Here is a 16,740-nt window from a genome sequence, read left to right as displayed (position 1 = left end):
GCAGGACTCGTGCTAGGGCCTCCCTCAGGCATGGGGAAAATCTTTACCTAAGCTTGGCCTGCTTTAAAAGTACATGTGGTCATCTTAACTCTGTTAAGGATAATAGGCCCTAAACACATACACATTTTTCCTGCATGCATAATGCTGCTTCATATTTAGGATTATTTAGCTTATCCATTACCTCAGTTGTCTGAGGACATACTATAAAAAAACTATAGAAAGGCATTTTAGGCTGGCTCTGTGAATGACTTCAACGTAAGGAAAGCATGACTAAGGGCTGAGAGAATGTGCAGAAAATTACTCTCTTCAGGCTGAAGAAAATTCCCAGAAAAACTAAGCATGCGGGAAATGCCTGGCCACTAACATAACTGATCGTACAATGTTTGTGGGCAGGGAGCCAGCCCTGCACGAACTTAYTGTGTGAGTACTGTCGTCTTGGTAAATCTGTAAATTTAGTCCAAATGTAAATGTAGATAGATGTTGTAAAAGGTAAATGTAGTCTAAAAGGGCCTATATCCATGTGAGGGGCCACATCTGATAGAAAATACAAAGAACCTTGCTTTTATCCCTTGCTCTGCCCTCGAGACCCATATCTGACCATGCGCATATGCTCAGTGACTTGACATAACAGGGACACAGAAAACACCATGAGTCTTTAAAGCAGCCTGATTAGCTGGTACCAGCCAGTGTCTTTCTGCTGCATTCACGGTCTCCTTAGGGGCAAGTTTAGGATGTCATTGCCTATACATTTTCTCAGGAGAGTGTTTTGGGAATTGTCCCTTCAGCGTGTAGACATGGCTATAACAGGCATCAAAGCCTGTAAGTGTGATTGGCTTCTTACCTTAAAAACTACAGAGGAGAGTAACTTGTATTGTCAAATTCCCAGTCACTAACAAGTGGTCTCTTGCAGCGCTGCCCCAGATCGCTGATGCCCCGTTCCCACCGATATAACTGTACTCTAACTCTCGTGTTTGCTTATCTTGTTTTCCATTTTTTTTTCCCTCTTCATTTGTTTCTGCATTATTTCTGTCAACACTTTAAACAGTTCTTCTAATATGCCCTTGAAAGCCCCCCTTCTCGTGTTCCCTCTCCCCTTCCTGAGCTGGCACGGACAGGCCCTTGGCACTGTTCTCGGCCTCTGGGCACTAGCCCTGCGCTTCCAGGGAGTGTTTCGCAGAATCAAGGAAGAAGGGACAGGCCTACRCCATTCTGTTCAAGAATTCATTTGTAATTTCGTGAGGAAATGTTTCTTGGTGAATCATGATGCACTGCTGGTAAATGAACCTTCAATAGCAGGATTCTGTCACCAAAAAGGATTGAAGAAAGCACAGCTGTTTGGGACCACTGTATTCCTCTACTGATACCTGCATTTCTGTGCAGATTTAAGAAAAGACATTTCCCTAATCAAGAATTAAAAGTTTACTTAGGGCAGGAAAGAGAAGCTGCAGGTGAGGATGACTCTGCTGTCACTGGTTCCTCTGGCTGCAGGCATGACACCTGATACTAGATGTTTGCAACATCAAAGAGAACTTAAGTAGATTGTGACAACGCAATAGAAGCAAGCTAAGTTTATAAACAGGGAAGTTAAATACAATGAGAGCTGTAATAAAAGTATATCCGGCCAAGTACAGGTGCTGGGATTTTCCCCCGCAGTACCCGTTAACCTTTTACAGAGGTAGATATGAAACTCTCCTGAATTTTCAAGGTCACAACTCCTTAGAATACAAGAAATGACGATCTGATAACATTTCCTCAGGAATGCCTGGCATTCTTCATGGCGAGTTTCATGTTCTTCACAGGATGTGGGTGACTCAGGCTACAACCTGCGAAATGTACCCAGACCTATAAAGGAATTATCGCAGGGGTGTGCAAGGGTGAGCAGCTTTATTGCTTCAGAGTGTGCTGTGGCTCCCCTCAATAATTCATTTCCATGTAGTGTTCATGTGTGAGGAGTAGTGAAAATGACCTTACAAATAATTCAAAAGTAAACTTAACTAGGTCTGAGATCAAATCCTGCTGTCTACCCTGTGATGTAAGTCTCTGGGGTTTATACCAGTTCATCTGCAAAGGTAATTTAGTCCAAGAATTTTCTTTAAAAAAAATACTTGAGTAGTGTATTTTAACATAGTATTACTGTATTTTAACTGAGAAAAAATTTCCTTTGATTTGCATCTTTGCAATATGTGTGAAAACGWAAGAGGGTTAGGACCCTCTAACAAAGCCCTTGAATTTGCTTAGGTTTTTAGGTAAAGCCAAAGTTTAGGATTTGGGGCTTTGTTCACTCCTACATTATTCTAGGTGTTTGTCAGAGGGAAGCTGATGGAAAGCTGGAGTGGTACAATGGGGAGTCAGGCTTGTTGTCTCCAGGCTTTTTCCATCCTTAGTAAAAAAGTTGGGCCTAATCCAAAAGTTGGGCTCTCAGGCCTCTTGTATGCTGGGGCTCTCTGTCTTGGAAATTCTGGCCAGGATCTGAATTTGTGTATGAGTCCTGTATTCATAAAGCAAAGCTCAGAAAATGGCCAGCTCCACTGCTCGGACAAGGTTATTGTGCGTCCCCTGGAAGGGGGATTAACTGCCTCCATCCTGCCCGGCCCAGGTGCTCCATGAAAGGGCAACTGCTCAGGAAGCAGAAAGGAGGCCTTCAAAAGAAGGAAGAATGGGCTGGTATCCAGGCTGGGAACTGTTCCTGTCCTGTTTATGCTAATTCACACTCATTTGATAAACACTGAGCGATGACTGCTTTTTTCAAAGGTGCTGGGCACCTCTAATTCCCATCAATGTGAGCAGGAGTTTTGCATATTCAATATGCATTTCTTAAGGAAAAGACCCTCGCTAGCTGTGTTTCTTGGGACAGAAAGACCCCGCTTAATCCTGCTGCTTATGGGAACTATCTTACAAAGGTTTTCTGCTGCTCATTTCAGTTAGGGCTAGTAGACCCTTCCTTGAAGGACAGGTTTGAAAAGAGATCTCCTTGCTTGCTGCTTAGCAAAGTGGCCCCTGACAGACTCAGAAATCATGATTAGTTATTTTCCACAGTTTCCGTTCCTGCATTTATTTGGGACTGCAGTCTAAAAATGGTCGCTTGTTGTTTCTCTCAACAGACCATGCAACAGATGAGCGACCACCGCTATGACAAGCTGACAGTGCCTGACGATGCTGCAGCAAACTGCATCTACCTAAACGTGCCGAGCAAAGGCCACGTCCTGCTGCACCGAGCCCCCGAGGAGTATCCCGAAAGCGCCAAGGTAGGAGCCCTGCCTGCTGGGAGACCTTCGGCACCCCAGCCTCCCCGGGAAGTCAGCAGGAATTGAAAGTCAGTGCTCTCCCAAATGGGGCTCTTGTCTTCTGTAAATAGAAATATCAGACAGCAAAAGCACCAGCTTTGGAAAAGCGGGAGGCCTGGGTTCTGTTTTCATCTCTGCTCCTGATTTAATTAATTAGTTTCTTGTGCCTCTGGTGCTTCTTCTACTTAACTGGAAGTAATAACAGTTCTCACTGCAGCAGTGATGTTTGTGAATCCTGTGAGATCCATAGCTAGGAGACCACATGTACTGAAAGTGTTAGTGTTGATTATAAATAATGAGACGTCTTAGCACCCACTGGTAAATCTATACTCATTCATTCCATAAATACTCATAGTAAAGGGAAAAATAGAGGGGCATAAATGTAATAATTTCTATTACTTTTTATTTCCTACACAGGTTTTTGAAAAACTGAAGGACCACATGCTGATCCCAATAGCCAACACAGAACTGGAGAAAGTAGATGGGGCACTCACCTGTTGCTCTGTGCTTATTAACAAATCTTCAGAATTATGAGTTTACAGACTCCCTCCCTTGTAACTGGCAATAATGTTACATACAAGGTAGATGAATCTGTATCCACACTTTTATTGTTTTTATTGACAATCTACTGTACCACTGTGCTACTAACCCTTGTTTACAAATTTTTTGCTTTGTGTATTTTTATTATGTCCTTGCAGATGGTATTTAAGGTGAGTGTATGCTTTTGTTGGGGGCACATTAACTCCGAAGTATGCTAGTCCCATGGGCTAGCAGAAGACAAATTACAATGGCTAACRCCTAGCTTTAGTGATTTAACATATAATGTGTGAAAATTATATGAAAACCAACTAATTCACAGAAGTTCAAGCACTTCTTTACATTGTTCTCCTTATGCCTTTTTTTTCTCTTGCTCCTTTCTCTGCATCTTTTCTCCATTCTTCAGTCTTTCTTCTCTGTTTCTCTCTTTATTTTCAGTGATGCAAGGTATCAGTGGAGACTGAAGAAAATTCAGTGAGATCATGAGCTTGGTATCTCGTGTGGTAGGGAAGCTTTCCTTACGCTGGCTGGGACAGTGCATGGCAGGCTGTGCTCAGCATCTTGGCTGCATCATGTTGCTGCTGCTGGGCAGGTTCATGGCTAGAATCAGGTTCAGACACCAGGTRGCAACTTAGGCCAAAGCTCCCTCTTTCAGGTGTGTTCAAGGGCAATGACACTTGCCCGGGAAACCTGAGTGACAGAAAAAGAAGTTGCAGAGCAGCCACACCAGGTAAATCTACAAGTTTAGGTCCCTGTTTGCTGCTGATGCTGTCTTGCAACTGAAAGAGAATAGAAGAGGAGCATTTTAAAAGGCCAGATGCCAGGGACCACCTAGACCACCAAAAAGGAAGACTGAGATGCTTTTGGAAAAGTTAAACTAGAGAAGTAAGAATATGGGGTTATTTCAGTCTGTCTGTGTGAACTTTCCTTTCAGTCTCTCTGCTGTTGTTTTCTTCTCTTTTGGAGGCCACTTGCTAGCAAATTCAAAAGAAAGGGTGATAGAACCAGTTGAAGGACAGTTATTCCTGGATTATGCTCATGAATAAGGGAAGCCATTGTTGTCTGAGAGACTGGCATGTGTATTTTATCTGTCCTTGGGGCAGTTTTCCTTGGAACAATGACCATCTTATTTTTTTAATTGCATGAATATTTACTGTGGTATTCAGTTAAAACAAATATATTTGTAGCAAATTCCACAACATCCTTACCCACTGACTCATACATTTTTTCACCACAGTAACATGGAGTATACTCCATTGTAGTCATACGATTCGTGTTAAAACATTATAAACTAAGGATGGAGAAATTCCCAAACAGAAGCAGTAGTGGGAACTCTCCAGAGGCTGACAAATAGTCTGAACATTTTATCAACTTCCCAGACATCTCCCCCACCTTTCCTGAACCACTCGTGGTGGCTGCTGAGATACAGGAGGCAGGGAGCAAGGAGCTCRGTGAGTGTGGCCTGCGCGGGAGGACGCGGCGGTAGCCAAGCGCGCTCTGCGACAGTGGCCCCTGGCAGGCCGCGTGCCGCTGCACGGGGAGGCAGCTCCGCCGCTCACGTTCACAAACATCCTGGCAGAGATCGCGTCTCACCGTGGCCGGCAGCTGCGCCGGGGAAGTCCGTACGTCCCGGCGGCTCCTGGGATGGCTGAGTGCCGCCCGAGCGCGTCGTGTCCCGTGAGGATGAGAGCTGTTGATGACCAGAGAATAAAATGTAGGTGAGCAGAGAGCTCGTCCCACAGGAAGCTGCCAGCCTGGCGGAGGGCAGCGTGCTGGTCCAGAGCCTGCTGGTCCTGAGGACTTGTCTCACCCTTCCCCTTGGGCTCCTCTGTTGCCACTTGCCATCATTTCAGCTTGAGCTGCCTAGTCGGGCTCTAAGGTTGGAAACACTACAGTGGGGAATCTCCTTTCCTTCCTTTGTCTTTTTAAATATCTCATCGAGCTTCTTGCATTTTAGAACCACTTGATATTAAACAAAGAAGATTTTGTGCCAAAAGTTAACCTATAGTATTTAACCATGACCTTCTAGAAGCAAGTATATACCYTTTGAAACCATATGTAGCTGTGGGAGCCACTGTGTGAAGCGGAGCAGAGCCTGTCCGTGCCTCCGAGGGCCTGGCTGCACCTCGCCCCATCCACGGGSCCCACTCCCTCTCCCTTGTCTCATCGGGGCCAGCCCATCCCATGGGAGCACTGATCCATCGTTAGGCTGTAGGATTTCTGTTCAGTTTGTCTCTAACTTKGTTGTGTTTTTCTTTTCATCCACGGTTACCATTCACCTGTTTCTCACTTCCTCGGACTCTGGTTTCTAGTTTATTGCATGATAAGCGCTTTTCTTTTTTAATTTTAAGAATTTTTCCACTGTTGTCTCAGTTCTCTTGTCCTTTGATCTTCTTTTCCTGCACTCCTATCTCTTCTCCTCACAGTTCATTCCAGAGTAYTCCAACTCACAGCGGGCTGTCCTAAATTTACTTGCTCCTTGAGCAAGTGCCAAGAGGGGATCGTTTTTGCTCTGAGAGACTTCTGAGTGAGAAGGATGACTATCATCAGGAACAGTATACAGAGGGTGACTCCTCCTTTTTGGTCTTGCTCCAGAAAAGAGAAAAAAAAGTCACTTGTGGTGGGGACCATCGATGACTTGTGTCCCTGAAAGAAATGGAATGGGTGATGAGGGATCCCTCTTGGGAGAGGCAGTGTGAGAGGTTGCTCTTGCTAAGGAGGCAGATTGGATCTCAGAGCTGTGAAGCTTCCCACTTCAGAGAGGTTGATCTTTCACCAACTGCCATGTAGATTTCTTTGTTTTCAGAGCTGCATTTTAGTCTATAGCGAGAGCCAGGAGGGGCTGAGGGACCTGAATCCCCTCAGGTGCTGATTTCAAGACATTCACAGTGTCTAACATGAGGTATATAATCACACCTCTTCTGCCTCCGTTGGTTCGATAGGTGTCATAGGCTCCCAACATAGATGCTGTGAATTATACCTTAGTCTGATGCCAAAAGTCATTTAACCTTATTAGTGGGGTTGCTCTCTCCTCTCTGCTTCTCGTGTTATTCTTTACGATGGCATTATATATAAAGCAAAAAAAGCTTAAGAGCGCTTCAGTTTGTGCATTTGCAGTACGGTACTAAGAACCAAAATCATGCCAAACACTTGTCATTCTTGCTCTTTGCGTTGTGTTTTCTGTTGCCTGGCCGAAGAATTCAGTTGTGAGAGCATTTCTGCTGTAGCACATATGCATTTATCGGGCATCCTGTACATCTTGTCACTAGAACATTTTTCAGATGCCTGATGCAAATCATCATCCTGGATTAATATAGTAAAATCCCCAAACCAAAAAAGGAGACGAGACACTGAACACTAATAGGCARCCCACATGAACCATTTGATAACAACTACCAGGCCGTATGACACAGCAGGCCACTGCAGAGGCCTTGTGGTGAATAACTCAGCACTGGGGCTTGGGTTACTCATCACGGGTTGGTTTGGTCTTGGTTTTTTTTAAGCCATCAGTTTAGCTCAGATCAAAGGAAAGAGCTACTGTGTTCATGGCAGATACTCGTGGATGTTGCTGTCCATTCCTGTGCGTCTAGGAAGAAGTTGTGACGTGTGGGTTTCCCTTTTCAACAGAATGTGAATACGGTGTCTCTCTCTGCAACGGAAATGTGAATGCATATTGTACCTTATAAGATAAACTTGAATTCTTCCACTTCTACATTATTGTCTTTTCCTTGCAAATGTACTCTTTGTCAGTCTTAAATATATGCCATTGTACGAAGCTATTCTCTGAATTTTTGAGTGATTTCCATGAGATAGGTACAGAGCTCATATGCAACACCATGTCCAGTTTTAAAAATAAAGGTCAGTGAAATGCAGAACAATGAACCTGCTCTTTTTGTTTGTTCACAGTAAGTTGGGAATGAAATATGAAAAAAAGGGGGTTGATTTTATTCAGCTTCTTAAACACTAGATCAATGCAGTCAGAGCCAAATTACTTTGATAAAAAACATCAAAATTCACATGGTACTGTTTCAGGAAAAATAATTTGCTATTTAAGATCTCTATTTTTATTTTCATTAAAAAGGGAGCTGAAAAGACTGTTAGGGTAGTTATTTATCCAGTGATTGTGAACAAAGTATCGTTGGATCTCACTTGTATTTTCAGAAAAGTTTTAACTGGACGTATGATGTAACTTGTATAGAGTTGCATGTGAGTAGTGTTAGTCACTGTTTTACAGTGTAGTGTTCCGCAGTGCACAAATACGACTACTGAAAACAGAAGTGTTAGATTTCATTAAACTTAAAATCTTGTTACAGTATATAGTTGCCCACTTTTTGTGCCAAAAAACATCAGTACATTCCATAATCTATTCTAATAGAGGATTGCACTTTGATTTGTTTGTGACTCTTGCAGTTTCAATACTATATATCCCCATCACAAAGGAATAAAGTGTCGGTTGTACTGTGGACTGTGTAGTTTTGCCTCTTATTTTGAAACCAAAGCACATGCATTTGATTTAGTATTGCTTCATGGTGTCTTTTTATTTTGAAACTTAAAATGAGTCTAGAAATAAAGACAAGAATAGACACTGGTGCGAAAACCTTTAAACCTTTTAAAAGAAATCTTGGCTCTTTGAAAACAATCATTTTAGGCTTACATTTAAGGATAATGTCTATAGAAGAGGCATTGCCGTAGTGTTCCAGGTGTAATGCTCGTGGTAACACTTTGCTCCTGTCTGAGGGTAACTCCGTGTTGCTGTAGCGTGGTGTGTCCTCTGTAGCCCCYGTGTTTATTGCAAGGTGCACGAGGTGAAACTGCGAAGGTTTCGTGGCACCACCACTGTGCGTGTGGCTCCTGCACCATCTCCTCGCCCGCGATGTGAAGGCAGTTGATGTCGTGTAGGGGGCAGCAGGGCAGGTGGCTGCATGTTTTCAGAATATTTCAGAATATTTCAGAATATTCTGAATTGTTTTATTATTATTCTGATTGTTTTACATCTAAATAGCCCTTGTGGGCTACACAGGGGGTGTGTGGCTGGTCTCTGCCTGTTCCTCTGTGCTCTGGGACCGACACACCGCGAATCCAGGGTCCACCGAGCAGGGGAGCAGCAGCTCCTCGGGGRAAGCGGCACCGCTCCTGGGCGTTCAGTGCCACCTTGTGGCAATCAAGGCTCTCTTCCAAGTTTGTCAAGGGCTCAGTACGGCTTTTTGTTTAAGAAAATCAAACACAATTAAAAGTGCTGTAGCAAAAGAATTATGTCTCATCCTAGCTGTACAGTTCAGATAGTAGTAGAGCTTTAAACAGACCATAACCCAACTCTTCTTGCTGGAAGAGGAGAGGAGACAAGGAGAGAGTTGGTTTGGGTTGGCCTAACTACAGCCTTTGTACTAATTTAGCACCGCTAGTTAAGTATGATTGTTTTATCCAAACATAATTAAATGAGTACAACCTCTAAAATGCGGATACCTTTAGCATGGGACAATTACTTCATAGATAGAACTGCACCATGTATCTTTGTGTAGCCACAGCTACCCGGGAGAGTTGACAGCAGCTGAAATTTGTCGCTAAATGACAGGAATTTRAGATAATGCAAATGCCACAGAAATAACTGCAATTTGCCATATTAAGAAAATCTTGTCCTAGCCTAGAGAAGCATCCAGAAGCCGAAGCACGGAGACCGTCAGCCCACGGAGACGTTGAGCCGCGCAACGCTCCCTGTGCCGGGTGTGAATGTGCCAAGTGTGTCCGGCCGCGGAGCTGCTCCGGCCGCGAGCCCCGCGGGAGCGGCGGGACCTTGGGAGCGAGGCCGGAGAGACCCTGCACCTGGAGGGCTGGAGCAGCGCAGCCTTGGGAGTGGGCTCTGAGCTCACGCTGTGTAGGTACCTGTTCCTATAGCCAAGGCAAATCCTCATGCCTCCCAGCTCCCTGCCAAGGAATTCTCTCTGAGCCGTTCCTAAGACTCCCCTGGTGAAACGGAGCCGACCCTGACCTCCGAGAGGAATTCCACGCCGAGGGCAGTCCCCTTCCAGCTGCGCGGACCGCTAATTCCCGTCAGCGGTTACTCCACCCCTGTATTCCCTGCCCTGTGCGCTGATCCCTGCAGTGTGTCTGGGGAACGCCTCGGAGCGGGTTAGGACACGGCCCGAGCGCGSAACGCGCCCTTTCCACCCCGGCGCCAGCAGGGGGCGCCCGCGCGCGCCGCGCACGCGAGCTCTGCGCATGCGCGCGGGGCGGGGCGCGCGGGGGCGGCGCCCGGAAGTGCTCTCGGCACCGGTTTTCCCCGCGGCGGCGGCCGCGTTTCCGCCATGGAGGGTCTGGGCCCGGGCGCCGCGGGGCGGCCGCTGACGGAGGACGAGATGGCGGAGGTGAAGAAGGAGGTGAGTGGTGGGCGGGGCCCGGGGCGGCCGCGGGGCCCGGGGCGGCCGCGGCGGCGGGGGGAGGGCGGGGGCGGAAGCGCCGTCAGAGCGCGGAGAGACCAACGGCCGCGGGCAACGGCCGCCCGGCGGCGCGGTCACGTGACGCGGCCGGTGCCTTGGTCGCTGCTTTCTGCTTTTAACCGCCCGCAGGCGGCAGCGCCGCTCAGGGGCCGACCTGCTGGAGAGCGGCTCCGCGGAGAGCGACCGGCGAGGCCTGGTGGACACCAAGTCACCCAGGTTGCCCTCGTGGCCAGGAAGGCCAGGGGGACCCTGGCTGCAGCGGGGGTGGTGCCGACAGGRGGAGGGGATCCTGCYCCTCTSCTCAGCTCTGGGGAGGCCAAACCCGGAGTGTTGGGGGCAGCTCTGGGCTCCCCAGGACAAGAGGCACGTGGAGCTTCTAGAGAGGGTCCAGCAGAGAGCGACCAAGATGATTAMGGGACTGGAGAATCTATTGTAGGAGGAAAGACTAAGTGAGCTGGGCCTGGAGAAGACTGAGAGGAGATCTGATCAATACGTATAAGTACCTGAGGRGAGAATGTGAATTACATGTTCAGGATTCAGTAGGAGGCAGAGAGTGGCACAAAACATAGATASAGGAAAAATATAGTCAGAGCTTCTCTTCTAATACATTTCCTCATTCAGTCCTGTGTATAATGCTAACCCGTAAGGACAGCACAGAGGGGAATTCAGAATTAATACTCTCTGTGCATTGTAAGACTCATTGCAGGAGGATGTTAGTCAGAACATCATGGTCTTTCTGTAACAGTTCCCTGTATTCTTCTAAGAGGGCAAATTTTTTCAAGTCTTAAGTTTTCAAAGTTTGTTGACYGCTTCCTCCTGGTGGTAGGATGGGATTTGTGTGAGAAATGAGCCAACTTGTATTGGCTGTGAAGCTCCCAGGTATTGAGGCAGGGGCTTTTGTTGCATTTAGACACTTGGGATTATTCGGGAGCACCTTGCATTGATAGGGGTTGTACTGCTGCCCTTGTCTGTTCTTTCCGTGTCCGTAATGCCAGCGCAGGTGCCCCCGCGACTGCAGCTGCACCTGGGAGCTCATCTGGCTGGGGAAAGCAAGCAAGCAAGCAGTCCAAGCAGGTTGTTTCTGGAACTGGATCCCCTCTGCTGTAGCGCAAGGCGGAGAGTGAGGATGCCCAGCTGTGGGGCAGAGGGGACTGCGCCTTTGCACTAGAACTGTTTGCAGCTACTATGGATCTGCTGCACCCTYATTTTTAATTTTGCATTATAGCCAACTCCACTTCTATTTGCCGAGCCGGTAAATCGCTCTAAAGCAATCCATGTGCTGTGTGTGCTTCAAGGGGCARTCCTGAAATTATAGTTAATAAATACATAAATATATTTATACCTTTGAAGCACAAYGTTTCACAATGTTTGAAACCACTGTTTCCAAAAAGTGCTTCGTTGCCTCATTTTGCCTGGTGTCCACATGCCCATGGTGTGACCTTTCGGTGATAGACAGAGTCCCATCCTGTGAGCAGRTTCTTCCATCCTTTTCTTTCTCCTTCCTCTGCTTATATAGAGGACTTGAGCATCTAATTTACACTTGTTAGTTAAAATTTGGGTCATACAAGCAAGTAGTAAATCTGAGTTCACTTCTAAGAAAATGGTAAGTAAATTAGATAATGGTCTAAAAAATGTGGTATTTTCTAGATAGCAGAAATTTATCTCCGTGTTCCTAGTTAACATGATGGCAACTTTAAAAAATGTTTCATCACCCTGTAGGAGGATCGTATAGATTTCCATTATAGACTTCTAATTAAGKGGGCATGTTGACTAATAATGCTTTGTTTTGTCTTTTAGGCTTTAGAAAGAATGCGTCCTTATTTGTGTGACAAAATCATAGCTGAAAGACACTTTGATTACCTACGTTCAAAGAAAATACTCACTAGAGAGGACACAGAAGAAATTTCTTCTCGATCTTCCAGTAGGAAGAAAACTGGGAAGTTATTGGACTACTTGGCGGAAAACCCAAAGGGACTAGATGCTCTGGTTGAATCTATCAGACGAGAAAGAACACAAAATTTCTTGTTACAAAAGATAACGGATGTAGTGTTGAAAGTCAAAAATGAAAAGCTGGAAGCTCTCAAAGGTGAGAAGTTTATACTGGTACTTTTTAYGACCAAATCTTTTACTGTGATGGACTGGAAAATTAAACTCCCACAGTKCCTTAATACCTGCTCCTAGGGCAGGCAAACATCACTGGTTTGGACTTAACATACCACAGCATTTGTCATGGCTTTGACATCTTACCATTTGAACACATCATAAATAATAGATGATTAAAATATATATATGCACACATACACCATGAATTATTACAGTGGATAAGTCTGTTTCCACCTTTCAGCTTTTCTTTCTATGCAGCTCTCATAATGAAGAGCTCAAAACAGGTAAATATCTCACAGCTTTCTTTGCCCTGAAGCCATTTATGGCAGTGGCAGGATCCTCTGGTTTTCTTAAACTCTACATGTTAACAGAAGATAAACCAGCAGGTGCAAGCTGAGGAATGCTCATAAGTGCCTTCACTTAAAATTGGACTTTATGAGTACACACATGTGTTGCTTCATGCACACACGCAGGTTTTGTTGATAGAGAGAACTTAAGTAATTACCTGTTCTTCTATTTTAAGGCAGATAGTAAAATTATAAACCTCTAAAATAAATACTTCCTCTTCAGATACATCAAAAGAATAGCAAAAAAGGAAGAAGTGGGCTGAAATTCTCTCTAGCTTCAGACATAACCACCTTCAAATGCAGTCCCTTCAGGATTAGAGCAATGTAGTTGCAGCTCTTAAAATATTGAAGAATGTATTTAAGAATACAGTAAGAAGGAAAAAAAATCAAAGTGATCAAAATTCCTAAAGCACAATTAACTGCTAGCGTATCTGTGTCATCATCACTGATACTGGTTCAAAGAAACTCGTTTGCATCAGCCAACTGGACAAGATGTTTTACTAATTCATTGTGAACATTGGGATATCACRTGCAAGATAAAGAGGATAGTCTGATAAAATACTCGGGAGTGATCCTTAATAATGTCTCGGGGATCCTTGGCAGGAGTGCAGGCTTGAGAGTGCATCATATTGCACTTAAAACTGGTCTCTGTTTCTGTCTTAGGTCTGAGCTGCAGCACCTGCATGACCTCACTGTATGGAGGAACAAATGATCTTTCCAGGTCATATTCAGATGAGTCCAACTTCTTTGAAAATGCAAAAGAAAAAGAATCTACCCAGATAAGACATCCAGAAGAAGACTATAGCACTGCTGCTTTTGTGTCCGCCGTCTCTCTCCGCTCAATGAATTTACCAGTTGCAGAGATGGGGACCACAGAGGGGGCGGTTTTGTCGGGGCCCCTTCCAGGGCCGGGGGATCCGGGTGCTCCCGCTCTGCCGCCGGAGCTGCAGTCCGAGCAGCAGGAGCCTTGTGCCAGCTCGAGTGACAATGTCGGCTTCTTACCTCTAAGGTCACGTTCTCTTCAGTCACAGTGAACTGAGGGACTTTGTTCACCCAAGGGTACTGAAACCATGAGGTTTTACAAGAGCAAAAAATGTTTTCAAACTGTTAATYTGTAAAAATCAGAAGTAACCTCTGCTCTAACCACCTTCCTCCCCACAAAAGACAAACAATCAAAAAACACCGACAAAACTCCTTTAAACATAGTATAATCAATCAGGTAACTTTGTAGCTGCTTGATTTTATGTTCTTTAGGGAAGATGATACACCAGCAAAGACTTGTGGAGGGTTTTTTTCTTATTTTTTAACTCATTTAATTAGGATTTAATATTTTAATTTTTGTTGCAGATACTTAAGGGGGAGTTAGAGGACAAATGTTTTTTTTTTCTACAGTGATTTTTTTTTTTTTCCCTCCTAAAGTTTCTGTGACGAGTTGGTGGGAAAGATGCTTAGGAAGAAGAACTTGGGTATTGAAAAGTAACCTTCTGAACTTAATTTGGCAAATGAGTTTTAAACTTTAAATGTTTGGGTGGGTTTTTTTTTTTGTTTGTTTTTGGTTTTTTTTTCCTTCCATCTATGTAGAGATGTGCAGATCCCAATGCAAAAACTGAGTCTGACCAAATTCATGGCTATCTATGCTTTTTAGTAAGAAGTCTTCTAATTTTGTGAGCCTTGTTCTTTGTCCTAGTAGTAAGTTGAAAGGAACTCGGTATTGCAGCGATCTGGGTCGGTAAGTGCTTCCACAAGTTCTACTGTGTTGCTCTTGTATATTATTTAGCGATTTCTGATTGAGATGCACTTTAAATTCACAATAATACTGGAAGGGAATGTAAACTGCTGTAACCAGATCATGTGTTTATCATGTGTCATGACTGTTTAAAAAAAAACCCCAAACTCTTTACTGTATAATGCTGTTAAGGGGCAAAGCAGGTAAGCAGAGGATCCTATAGCAGGAGAGTATCCTTAACTGAAGGACTCCTAAACATGATGCACTTCGGATACGCACTCRTCAAAGTGGATAGACACGTTTACGTTTTGGATCGTTTAGTCAAACACATCTGAGACTTATTTCAACATGGGAAGGTTCTCATATTTGCTGACGTGGTAGAACACGCTCTCCAATTCTCCTCTTCTGCTGCAATCTACTTTTTATGACGCTAGCCTTAAATCACTTCAAAATTAGCCAAAGACACACTCTTACACAGAAATACATATAGGTAGCTGTTCTGCATACTACATTTTAAAGGGATATTTTTGGTATGTCAAAAGGCAGGTTTGTATTTAAGGCTGCAAATGAATGTCTCGCACAGCACTATAGCCCTTTTATCCACTCACCCACAAGCCAGTAACTGTTTCTAAGCTGCCCTCCTGGGGAGGCAGAGGCTGCAGGGCTGCCGTATAGTCTCAGTGTTTTTGTTGTGTTCGTTCTGGTTTTGGAAGTAGATTCAAATAAACTGCAGGGTTTAACTACATTCCACCTTCAATATATGAATAGCTTATATTTAATAAAGATGTGGGCTTCTGTATAGTGTTTATCTAAAAGAAAAAAAAACCAAAGTGTATGGCTAAGATGACAGACCACCAGGATAGCAGAAGTGCCTCTGAGCTGCCTTGCTTTGGAAGGTACTCTGCGAGTTAGGCACCTAAGTACAGGCAAAAGCCTTGCATGCAGGTTAAGGGTCCCGTAAACGCATGTCTCCTATAAACTTGAACTGTGCTTGCACATACACGCGATATTTGGAAAAAATTGTGTGCCTAAATGCTCCTTCCATCACTGTGACCGCTCTAAGCACTGTGCCTGTATTCCCCMTCCTATTTTACTGCCTCCTTAGAAGCTTCAGTGCTGTGGGGCCCTGATTCCTTCCCGGCCCATCCCCTTCGAGTGCATTTTTAACTGTGTGTTAGAAAGGCATTTAGGGGCTCTCTCGGGAGCCTGCTGGGCGTTCGCTCGAGCTTCTTGGGCTCCGGTAAGCGGAGGGGAGAGCGAAGGAGCCGGCCGGGGCAGCCCGTGGGCTGCAGCAGAGCCGCGCGGTGCCCGCGCTGGGCTGCCCGACCCGGCTGCACCGGCGCCCTCGGCCTCCCCGCGCGGCCACCGCCAGGCTGAGAGCTTACGTGAATGTRTCATCTCTCCAAATGTGTGTAACATGCTTTCTAAAATTTGTGAAATATTTTTATCAACTTTTGAAATAAACCTTTTTTTTTTTTTTCAAAATGGCTCGTTTTCTGCCCTATCTCGAGCATTGCTGCAGTGCGTGGCTCTAGGAGCAGTTCAAGGAAGTGTCGGTGCGCGGGCTCGGACCCAGGAGGCTCTTGGCCCCTCGGAGCTGGATGGGGGTGTTGGAAGCCTTTGGAGAAGCAGGGGCTGAGCGAAGCCTTCCCGTGCTGAGCAGCCCCTAGCCAGGCAGGGCTGGSCCCCTCACACAGCATGCGGACCATGGGTGCTGGTGGCTGGGGTTGTCTCCCCAATGCTTTAGAGGTAGTATTTCTTTTGACATAAATTACAATTTTATAGTATTGGTAAGTGATCAGGCGAACCCTGCTTCTTTAACCCAGCATCTTTAACCAGAGCTTCTTCTGGGGAAGCACTTACAGATGATCCAAAAGCAGCTGTTTGGGCCTAGTAAAAACATACTTGGAAAACCTGTGAGAAGAAAAGCCTGCCCTGGCGCAGGCACGGCCGGTTCCAGGGCCCGTGCCCAGAGCTGCAGCTTGCAGCGTTATCTGTTATCATGCTAAMGGGGGAAAAAGGCATTTATGGCTACTTGGGCCTGCAGGTGGCAAGCAGTGGCAGCTGGGCCGGGTTTCGTGTCTCTGTGTTCCTTCCTCTGGCCCCGGCGGCAGAGCGGCGGGGCGGCCGCGCTCCTCCTTCCTCCCGCTCCGCCAGGAAGGTTCCGCGCCCGCCCGCGGCCCCGGGCCCCGGCGCAGGCCGGAACGCGGCGCGCGGCCGCGGTTTCCGCCCGGCGCGGCCCGGCATGGCGGCGGAGGGGCAGGACCCGCTCGGCTACTTCGCGGCCTACGGCAGCTGCAGCTCCAGCT

At 45.8% G+C, this 16,740-nt stretch overlaps 2 protein-coding genes across 2 annotated transcripts in view; both read left to right on the top strand.

Moving 5' to 3' along the window:
* Positions 1-8,027, top strand: part of DDAH1 (dimethylarginine dimethylaminohydrolase 1) — a 56,996-nt gene extending 48,969 nt beyond the window's left edge. The window contains exons 5-6 of the mRNA XM_026037895.1: positions 3,102-3,245; positions 3,702-8,027. Of these exons, the coding sequence (XP_025893680.1) occupies positions 3,102-3,245; positions 3,702-3,818 (261 nt within the window). The 3' untranslated portion in view covers positions 3,819-8,027. The remainder of the gene's footprint in view (positions 1-3,101; positions 3,246-3,701) is intronic.
* A 2,096-nt stretch (positions 8,028-10,123) lies between these two features.
* BCL10 (B cell CLL/lymphoma 10) lies at positions 10,124-14,235 on the top strand. Its single transcript, XM_026038041.1, has 3 exons — positions 10,124-10,195; positions 12,053-12,341; positions 13,369-14,235. The coding sequence occupies exons 1-3, from the start codon at positions 10,124-10,126 to the stop codon at positions 13,737-13,739; spliced, it is 732 nt and encodes a 243-aa protein (XP_025893826.1). The 3' UTR covers positions 13,740-14,235.
* Positions 14,236-16,740: the final 2,505 nt, after the last annotated feature.

Source organism: Nothoprocta perdicaria, unplaced genomic scaffold, assembly GCF_003342845.1.
Source record: "Nothoprocta perdicaria isolate Ctin4 unplaced genomic scaffold, notPer1 scaffold_20, whole genome shotgun sequence".
In the NCBI taxonomy this organism is placed as follows: domain Eukaryota; kingdom Metazoa; phylum Chordata; class Aves; order Tinamiformes; family Tinamidae; genus Nothoprocta; species Nothoprocta perdicaria.
This window is presented reverse-complemented; position numbering and strand designations above follow the sequence as displayed.